Source organism: Pithys albifrons, chromosome 4, assembly GCF_047495875.1.
Source record: "Pithys albifrons albifrons isolate INPA30051 chromosome 4, PitAlb_v1, whole genome shotgun sequence".
NCBI classification, from domain to species: Eukaryota; Metazoa; Chordata; class Aves; order Passeriformes; family Thamnophilidae; genus Pithys; species Pithys albifrons.
This window is the reverse complement of record NC_092461.1, coordinates 57,702,906-57,713,713: the sequence shown is the minus strand read 5'-3', so window position 1 is coordinate 57,713,713 and position 10,808 is coordinate 57,702,906. Positions and strand designations below refer to the sequence as shown.

General features: G+C 41.1%; 1 protein-coding gene across 4 annotated transcripts in view; it reads right to left on the bottom strand.

Moving 5' to 3' along the window:
- Positions 1-10,808, bottom strand: part of PAG1 (phosphoprotein membrane anchor with glycosphingolipid microdomains 1) — a 115,876-nt gene that overhangs the window by 17,722 nt on the left and 87,346 nt on the right. For 3 of the 4 annotated variants that reach the window (XM_071554288.1, XM_071554289.1, XM_071554291.1), the window contains 3 exons: positions 4,767-4,978; positions 2,041-2,092; positions 1,483-1,579 (listed from right to left, as the gene is read on the bottom strand). In XM_071554288.1, the coding sequence (XP_071410389.1) occupies positions 1,483-1,579; positions 2,041-2,092; positions 4,767-4,891 (274 nt within the window). In that variant the 5' untranslated portion in view covers positions 4,892-4,978. Of the gene's footprint in view, positions 1-1,482; positions 1,580-2,040; positions 2,093-4,766; positions 4,979-5,079; positions 5,147-10,808 lie in introns of those variants that run through there. The other variant, XM_071554290.1, reaches the window with a different exon arrangement.

The window sequence follows — 10,808 nt, the reverse complement described above, 5'->3', positions numbered from 1 at the left end:
GCACAACATCCCCACAGAGCCCAGAGAGCACACACCTCCATTCATCCTGGAGGGGATAATCAAAACCACTGAGAGCTCATGTTTCTGTGCTTCTGTGGCTATGTGTAGTAGCACAAAAGGCGTTGGTGAAGCTACGGGGTTGGCATAGCTATGACCATGCTGGCAGATTGGGTAAAGGAAAAAACCATAACAAAACGTAACATACCGTTTCTGCTTCCACAGCCCTGCCCCTGCTCAAAAAGCTAGCAGAAACAGTAATAAAAAGAACTATTAACAAAAAGAGTGCCTGAAGTAAGAAACTACAGCACACGGGTTCCTGTTATTCGGAAGGGATGTTATGCAGAGTGTAAGCTGAGTAATGTGAGACAGTCTGAGAACTCTCTGCTGGTTGACAGCACACGTTTTAGCAGCAGCTCTGACAGTTGCACTTGAGGTGACTCGTGGCAGAGAGAAAGCCTTCCCTTCTGCAGGACTTTGATCTGCATGTTGAGTGCCGCTGGGAACCACATACCTACATACACAACAAATCAATGGATGGGAGCAGCAAATAGCTGCAAAAATGAAGTTAAAAACGCCTTTGGATACTTGTCTCTGAGGGGAAATCACTGAATAGCTTAGCCTCAGGTTGCAGAAGGAGATGAGGAGGTGAGCTGTAAGATGGGGTGCAGCCACTGGTGGTGCCTAGTGTGAAGACAACAGTTGGCTCCCAGAGGCTCTGAGCTCAGAGTGAGTTTATTTTTAGTTAGAGCTGAGTAAAATATTTTCCAGTGATACTTCAGGGTGAATAACTTTGAGTGTTCAGCAAAGTAAAGACTAAGGGAAAAAAAAGGAAGCCTTCTTATGTTGCCTGTTTTCTAAAATACAAAAATATAAGCGACAGCCTCACACAAGGCAGGACTATGATCCATAGTGGTAGTCCCTGGAGGAGGACATGAAGTATTTCCACAGCCTCCTGAAGCATTTCTGAAGCTCTAAGGTACAGCTGCATTTTGTGGTTTTACTCCAGTTCCATAGCTTGCCAAGATTAAGGAATGTCCCATTCTTTTCCTGATGGCCTGGTCACTCTGCAGGTATGGCTTGGTGACACAGGCTTGGTGGCCCAGTGGAGGACCTTAGCACCTTCCCACTGTTGGCTGGCATGGAGGACTGGGAGCTGGGGTGGAGGGCTGTGCCAGAGCACACCCAGCAGTGAAGTGGAGATACAGCCTGAAACACCAGCATCAACATGGGATGATCATCTCCACTGAATTATCAACAAGGCAAATGAGTTCATGGCACCTTGATCATAAGTTTTGTGAGATCTGGTGTCAGACCTCCAGAGGTGAGCAGAGTATTCAGACAAATGGTATGAATGTGTGCTTGGAAAACTGATGGCTAGAAACCTGAGACTGTAGGGATCATCCATGTGTAGCTAAGGTGAGAGCTGTGAGCAGTGGGACAGTGCTGTTCGCTCACCCCACCTGCAGGGGTGCCACTACTCACCCTCACCGTTGCTGAGTGGCCCATTCTGTTCACTGTTTGGGGGGGGTTCCGTAGCCGAACTTGTGATGGAATGGCTGAAAACCTCCTTGTCGGAAGGCTGCAACACAAATTAGTGACCACCGGATCAGAATAAATATTCACATGGATAGATATGCAACAAATTTTATCCTGATCTCTGGAGCTCTGACTCGTAGGTGTTACTGGAAGGGGAGTCAAGCCATGCCAACTATACTCAAAGATTTAGGTGCCTGTGTTTACAGATGTTAAAGCAAATAAATCCAAGTATGTCCAGAGTGATCTGCCCTCCAACCTTTCCAGTAATAAGACATTAGTGTGGCTTTAACCCATGAGAAGACAGCGGCTGACAAAGGGTACACTGCACCACAAAGGATACATCTACACAAGTTCTCCTCCTCTTCCTATTCTGCAACTTTTAAAGGTTTCCTTGCTCAACCATCTTGAAATTCCTGAGCTATTTTCTAATCTGCGGTATTTTGCAAGGAGCTTGGTACAAACCAACCACAAGACAGACACAAGCTGCCAGAAATAAATACTTACGACATTCATCAGATTTTCATGATCTCCATTCTGATGTTTGGCCTTCTTTTCCCTTAATGAAAAAGGCATACAAACTGTTACTATAAATTATGCTAATATACAAATGCCAATCATTAACAGACCTTACAAAGGTAAAGAGAACAGAACTGTGACTCACAATAATACTGAAAATGGAATAACTGCAAGTTATTACAGGGATTGGTATGACTTCTGAGTAAGGACACCATCAAGGCAGGATCATGATAAACATAACTGAAGAAGTACAACAAAAACACACAACTCTTTTTCTCACTCAGTGTAAGATCACAGTGAGCAGTGACTGATGATAATTATGAGATACTGTAAATAATTACAAGAGCATATAGAGACAGATCAAGGGGCAATGGCTTCAAACTGGAAAAAAGTAGATTTAGAGTAGATATTAGGAAAAAAATTTTTACTGGGAGGTTGTGAGGCACTGAAACAAGATGCCTAGAGAAGCTGTGGATGCCCCATCCCCAGAAGTGTTCAAGGTCAGATTGGATGGAGCTCTGAACAACCTGGTCTGGTGAAAGGTGTCCCTGCCCATGGCAGGGGGGTTGGAACTGGATGATTTTTAAGGTCCTTTCCAACTCAGGGCATTCTACGATTCTGTGATAATAAAAAATATTATTATCTTCAATTTAATTGTATCTGAAATGCTCAGATACATGTGTTTTGGTGACAGACTACCTGGGGAGTTCCTTAAACTGTGTCAGCAAAAGATGTTTATCCTATGAAGAATTAGAAAAGGCCAACAAAATCCAGCCTACTCCCACTCAGAATGCTAGTTACAATTAATAATAAGGACAAACAGTTCAAAAAGGCCTACAAATTTCATAGCAACAGAGCTCTACATTTTTAAAGGAATCTTGTGGTACTGGGTACTTCACAGGACTCAATGTTGGATCACATTTCCATTTGGAAATACAGCTCTATTCAGAAATATTCTAATAAAGTATAAGCTTAAAATAATATTAGCACTTCCCCTACATGAAAAGGCAAGTAAAAAGGTGAGAAAATACAGAAAATATGAAATTTGTGTTTCTTCTAAAGTCTGCAGCGAACTGTGCTTCCCACATGAACAACTGTTAAAATTCTACATAATTGGAAAGGAAGAAAATAGCAAGTAAGGCTGCACCAATGCAGAGGAAGTTAAATGTTTAATTTCCTCTATAGCAGTTTTTATGACTGATATTTTAGAAACAATACATTTTATTTGGTTTTCCATATCCTCATCCATTTTTGAAGAGTAAGCCAGGAAGAAATTTTGTGTAATCGCATTAATGCATAAACAACCAGCCCTATAGAATGACCTGAAATGAAAGATATGGTGTCCAGACTAGCAACACAAGAATCTATTAAAGAACATCACCAGAATATTTCTGGCAGTCTATCTCTGTAACTGTAAACATATACTCAGTGGTTTGACTCATCTTTCTAGAGATGTTTCAAGGACTGGTGTGTTACAAGACAAAATACAGAATCATAAAATCATTTAGGTTGGAAAAGGCCTTTAAGATCAAATGCAGTACCTAAATGCAATGTTTCCAGGCTAAACAATTTTTAAAATAGATTTTCTACTTTTAAATTAAGTTAAAAATACATATTTCTACTATTTTTACAGAGATATCACAGGAAACTGTGACACTGGAAAGATACTAAAGTATCACCTAACAGCTTACAAAAGCATTTCTTTTGAATCACAGGCTTTTTATGGTTTCAGCAAACTTCTGGGGTCTGGTTTTGCCCATGACTGTTTTTTGCAGTGTGGGCATACTGCTGAAAACCAGGACCTTCCACTCTAGACACACCTTATGCCAATACAGTGCATTTCATGCCTGTGCAGCTGCCTCAATGGTCTCAATGCTGAAGGGTGAAAGCACATGCTTCTATTGGCACAAGCACCCAAAGCATAGATTTTGCTGCTGTACTCAATCATCGATAGGAGGTTTTTCCTCCATACACTTGGCTGATTGAGCTATGTTTGTAAAACATATCAATATGGACCACAGCAGTCCCACTCCTCATAAGGAAAGGTCTGGCTGGTCTGGCCTGCTGGAAGGGCACAGTGGATGGAGCGCAGGCTCCCCTGTGAAGTCAGAAGGGCTCAGCTTACATGTTATAAAGGAGCCTTGAAATGAGCATAAAAATGTCAGTAGATGTGCCCGTGTTGGTGAAATTGAATCCTCTTATGGAGAAGAAAATAAAGATAAGGTGAAAGACATTAATTAGTTATCACCATTTGATTCTTACTCAGTTTTGCTTGAGTAGCAGGATCAATTCCCTAGACTACAGGTATGGCCAAAGCAAAGCTGAAATAAACATAAATAGTTTTCTTTTCCTTTTTACCTATACTTTTTTGGTCCTGTTCACCCCACCTAATGTTCTTTCTCAGTTTCAGCTTACTGGTGGATCTGCTAACAGTCAGCGTCGACCTGTGCTCCAGGCTTCAGCAGAGGGGAAACCACCAAACAAACACAACAGTGTACTTATTTTATAGCAAAAGAAAAAAAATTACATTTTAGAATGAACAGAACTGTTTAGATTTTATTTTGCTCTGAAAACAGACTTTGTACTGTACTTTTTTTTATCTCTGTACCTAAGTCCTCAGTATTTCCTGCTAACTACCTATTACTGAAGCTGTGTCAATCCCTGCACTAAGTGACACAAGAACCATTACTGTGTGCTAAGCCCCTGAGCCTTACCCGTTGCAGCTGGAGCAAAGGAAGATGAGGAAGGTGAGGAACAAAAGTGTTGTCATGGCTGCCAAACTCCCCCACAGGATGACGTGGATCTGTGCACTGCCTAAGAAACCACCCTCTGGCCCCATGGTACTAGCAGGAACTTGTGTCACTTGGGAATGAAGAGGTTACTTCTTGAAGAAGGCTGGCATCTGTGCTGCATGCACCGTCTGTTTCTGCAGGAAGAAAAACACCATTAGAGTTAATAGAAATTTTGAAGATAATGGACCTGACAGCTACAAGTCTGGCAGGAGAGATTTTCAAATCCAGATCTTACAAAACACAGTTTCAAGTACAAGCCAGTCAGCCAGCCGAAGAGATTTTCAGCCACATTTCTGATGTTGACATAGAACAAATTTGTCAAATATTAACACAAGGTGTTACATATCTACAATCTCAATGTGAAAAAAGGCAGTGCAGTATCTCCGTATTTGTATTTTCAGGAAAAAGTTTATAACTTTGACGGACAGCAATCTATTTTGTGGTGATATTTGCTAATTTGATTGGAACATGAGCTGTCAAAACCAACTACAACTTCTGCAAAATTAAAAAGCAAAAAAAAAAAGCTGCAGCAGGCATTCACCTCCTTCCTTCTCAATACCTCTTGCCTGCATGTGACTTGAGGCTTAAAGTGTAGTGGCAAATAGCCAAGGTAAGTCTTTGAAAGGAATACCACAAAAACCTTCTTGCGGCAGGTAAGATCTAGTTTTATTTCTGTGTGACATGCTTATTTTCTTAATAATATGTCTGGAGAGTAACAATATGGAACTTTCTTATTTTGGTTCTCCCCACCTGAGTCTAAGAGGACAACTGAGAAAAGTAGGTAGGATGTTTTTTAAGAACTTGAATAACACAACTATTGCTACAGCAGAGCAGTCCCTGGAGAAATGTCCTGGGTAAACACTATTTAAAGTATATAAGTTTTGGTGTAGAACATATTCTAGAATTCTTTACATATTTTTAATGTAATACATTGTTGACATGGCAAAATTAAAAAGATAAAGAGGTCTTTCATTCCACACTGCTGAAGATATCAATTTCTCCACAATTTAGGAACAGGCTATGCAAAGTCTCTTAATAGGCTTTCAGTCAGATTTCAAGACTGATAAAACACTGAAACGGAATACGGTGGCTAAAAAATGAGCAGGTATCTCTGGGGAATGAAAAAGTAGCACAAATATAAGACTGAACAATGTCCAAAGCCACTAAGGCTTACTTTAATGCATATACTTCCATAGATGTATTTTTACTTATGAAATATATATGTACACATATATTTTCTCTGCAGGAGAAGCATACTTTGCAACAACAAGTTCATTTAGGTACACCTGTATCAGGAAACATATCACCATTTTGTTATTAAAATCTTACAAGAAAAAAAAAAGATTTATTCCCAGAAAAAGACCACTCTGATCAAAGGAAACCTGGTGAATCAGAGAACATACTTAACAACTAAGCTATGTGACTGGCAGCTATCACAACTAACTTTGCTCTTCCAGCATAAAATGGTCTCGCTGATTTCGACCATGCAGGATCAGACTTCTGGACATCTTACAAGAAGAACTCTCCTTCTAATTCATCTGCAGTGGATAAAAGCTTTTACTTTTTTTTTTCTTTTAGATATCAATGGCATGGATATAACTTGAAATGAGAAGAAACAAACAAAAAATGGAAGAAGTTACTGATTTTGGAAAGACCAACTTTAAAGTGTAGTTAAGTATTTCTAGTTTGGCCAAGTTATAAGAAGGTCGGATAATCTGTAACTTTCTCCAACCCCTTAAATACACAGGATGAATAGGTGGCACATATCCTGCCCAAGCTCAGCTACGTCTTCCTGATAGTCTTGAGCACTGACACCAAAGAGCCACAGCTCTTTGGGGATGAGCATTGCCAAGCAATGTGCCTCTCTGGCTATCTTGGTAGAACCTGAAAAATGACACATTTAAAAACAGTGGCAGACCCTCTCAAAGTGATGTATACTGCAGATGTGAGTCTGATACAGCCCTGCAAAAGTTGGGTTATTTCTACACTGAGTCATAGTCACATCAACATCACTGATTGCAAAATGGAGAGACCTTAAGAGAAATGGAATCAGATTTAGTCAGAAGAAAACCTGGTGTAACATTTGCAAAGACCTCTCTGATGAGGTACAAGGGCACTGTGCACTGGGATGGATTTCTGTAAAAGTAATTCCTGTAAAGGTGAATGACTGTCCTCATTTAGAAAGCACACCGCACTGGCTGCCTTAACTAGCTCCAAACCTTTTTCAACTTTTATTTTTTGTGAATTTTCAGACATTTTCTGCCCTGTTACAAAATTATCCTTAAAAGTTCTTTTACTTTCTCTTTTCCAATCCTTTTACCTTCATATAAAAGTGAAATGTAAAAAATGGAAACTGAATCAAATGATTTTTCAGCATTTTTGTTGTCTTTTCTTCCTTAGTTTTCCCAAGAAATACAAAGAATTCAAATGAAAAAAGAACTCCTCCCCCTCCCTCCCCCATCTATTGGGCAAATAAAAATATAAGAAAAACAACAGGGATGTAAAAATTTGTTTCTTAAAATATAAACATATATTTATTTTCTTTTAAAAGCAGGCACAGACCTGTCTTGAAAGATATTTAAATCATTCTACTACATTCATTATGTTTGTACCTACTCTTAAGAACAATATTACACTCCTTTCAGAAGACTAAGCAGTGTAACTTAAGCTAATAGAGCAGAAAAAGTTATTCTTTTACTCTAAATATATACGCTTAAGGCTCTTGGCCTTTAAAGATAATATTTGAGCTAAAGAAAGCTAAGGCTACATGGGTAGCAGCCCCATGGAAAAGCTGCATCTTTGAAGACTACACTACAGAGTTAGAAGTGTTAGGATGAGCAGGAGCAGATGGAGTTGAGATTGAACTTCAAAAGGACTGAGATCAGAGAGACAGTCAAGGGAGACCCTATGTGTGATGTCAGGAATGAAGTGTGAGATTGATGCTAGACATGAGGCATCCTACCACGCAGAAGCCAAAGTAGCAAAGGGAACAACCAAGGACAGAAGATGTAGTTAATTTCCAGGAAAAGAGCAAGAACTGCTTTGACCCTAAGTTGAGAGAAAGAGGTCAGAAAAGGACAGAAAAGTACAGTGGCACTTCAACCAGGGGAAGCAACCACTGGAGACACCAGTTACCTGTACAAGTAGAATAGAGTAATAACTAGGAATGGACTGTGACATACGAAGCCCTCCTTGAAGAAAGCTGAACAGACAAGATGTGACCAGTGACTCGCCTTAGCTCCTTGAAAGGCAACAGTTTGGCATTCAGTGCTAGAGGACCTAGAAGCTGTTCAGCTACAGGACAACCAGAAGTAAATATAATACAAAAACCCCCTCGTCTTCCCCAGGACCTAAAGGGGGACCTACAGGAAAGCTGGAGTGTTTCACAAGGGCATGTAGTGACAGGGCAAGGGGCAATGGCTTCAAACCGAAAAAGGGTAGGTTAGATTAGATATCAGGAAGAAACTTTTTACAGTGAGGGTGGTTGAGCTTGCCCAGAGAAGTTGTGAATGCCCTATGTCTGGAAGTGTGCAGGGGCCAGCTGAATGGGACTTTGAGCAACCTGATCTAGTGGAAAGTGTCCCTGCCCACAACAGGGAGTTGGAACTAGATGATCTTTAAGGTCCTTTCCAACCCAGGCCATTCTATGATTCTGCATTCACCCTCAGTGAACTCTTCTCATGTAGTGACACCAGAGGGCTTACTCCTTCTGTTTAATGCCTCCCAAAACATGAGGCTGAAATAGTATTTACAGAGGCTGGTGCCTTTAATGTAAGAGAGCTTCTGAAATAATTGAATCTGGACTAGAACCCATCAGCTGCCTCAACCAGCCCTGGGGAGACAGCTGCCAGAGAGACACACTGAAAACACAATTGTCTGGACTCCTTATTCTGCTAGGTGAATGCCTGGGCTGTACAGTATTAATGCATGCCCAATACCTTGGATTTTGAAGCTGCTTCAGAAGCAAGCTTTACAGAGAAATTTATTTGCAAGCGTAACGATGGAACAACAAGCAGCTTAATTTCCAAAAGCTCTCAGACAGCTGAAATGATTAACTCCTGCTTTTATAATAAAAAGTGATATTGTGCTGCCCCCTGGTGAATCTCTCCTTCGAGGACTGGGATTTGTGTCTCTTGGGAGGGTGCTCCAGAGCTGGATGCAAACCCTGTTGCTACAGATGGAGTTCACATGGAACGCTTCATCTGTCAGGCTGGAAAAGGTCCTACCTCCACCACTGGAAGGCTGTCAGAGTCAAATAGTTCAGCCTTTCAGAGAGACATTGCTGAGACAGAATAATGGTCACTGGAACTGGTTTTTTTTTTTAATTTTTTGTTTAAATTATTTTCCTATATGATGATCTTTTAAGATGAAGATGTCTTCTATTGTCCCCTTTCCACAGATATCTCCACACAAGCTGCTGGAGATACTGAACTCTAAAGAACAGTAAAAGAAATGGGCCTGGAACATCTGAGTAAGAAACCTACTTATTTCATCTATGACAAAATGCAAACACTTTGCATTCATGTTTCAAAGTCCCTATCACTTCAGAAAACTAATCCTTACACTATATTGGAAAAAAATTTCTCCTTCTTGTGGGAACTTCATCTTGCTTTTTAGACATCAATATTTGCCATTATTGGAATCCATATGACAAATAACACTCGTAGCTATTTCCTCAAAATTGCACTTAAAGGCTCAATTATGTTTGTGGTTTCAGAACAACAGGTATTTCATTGCATGACCTGCACTTTTATGGCAAATAATGTGTTATTTTTGCTTGCAGCTGTTGCAGGGATAAAGCAGAGCTGAGGCAGTTCAGCCTGAGTTGATGATGCAGGGACTGTACCATGCAAAAGTGCAAATTTGGTCCCAAAAAACTGTATCTGGAGTGAAGCAGATACATAGGCTGCAACTTTGGGGAGCACATGGGGTGTAAGTTTTAACTTGTGGGGAAGCTGCTGCTAAAGCTTGGACTGAGACCTGGACACCTTTGAAGCTTGGGATCTGAAAGACCCAATAAACTTCAGGTCCAGGATCTGGCCTGGATTTTCTGAGCAAAGACCTGCCCGAGCTGATGGTGGTGCACATACAAGATGTGCTGGCAAGAGGCAGATGCCATGCCCTCTTGGCCCAGTAGGAGATGGCAGAATGTCTTTCCCACCACCTTCCCCTTGGCTTATGAGTTTTAGAGCAGTTTCATTCATGTCCTGCTGCAAACCAAGCTCTGCCCACGCCTTCCAAAGAAGGAAGAGTGGGAAAAGCCAACAGCTTCACCTCTCTGGATTTCTTAATGAATTATAGATGGAGCGTAGGCAAGAGAAGAAATTGTTCTGACAACTGAGTGACTTCAAATGTGAGAAGCCAAATGCAACAGGACAGGAGAGACTCATGGAGAGCTTTGGGACTGTGACTCCCTGTCCTGGGCTGTCAGACTGTATCCAGCTAACAGGGACACTGCCCAGGAGCTTCACATGCTCGCCTGGTTACAGGGCTCCTTTTTGAACTGCTCAGTCTCCTACTGCTCTCTTCTCTTTCCCACCCCTCCTACACCAAGTGCCTTCAGTTATCTGCCGCTAAACTGCAAAAGAGATCAGTGAGATCACCCACGTCAGAAGATCCCTTCCACCCCAACAGTGCAAACCTAGCATGGAGCATGAAGAGTGGGAAAGAAGGTTGGAATTTTTAAATGAGATTTTTATTACTTGGTAGCAAGTCCCCAGACAGCTGTGTTAAACCAGAAAATGGGGAAGTACAAGATAAGGGGACCCACAAACTGAAACAGGGGCTGAGAAGTATGAAACTAAAGTCTTCCTGTCTACATCCAGCTGCAAATGCTGTCATTTGACCACAAAACCAGACTGGAAACCTGGGCTACAACAGAGAACAGCAGAAATTGTCCTGCAGGTGTGAGTAACACCCCTTGGCATAGAGCCTTTTATCTTCTGTTCCTCTAAATCCTGAAAA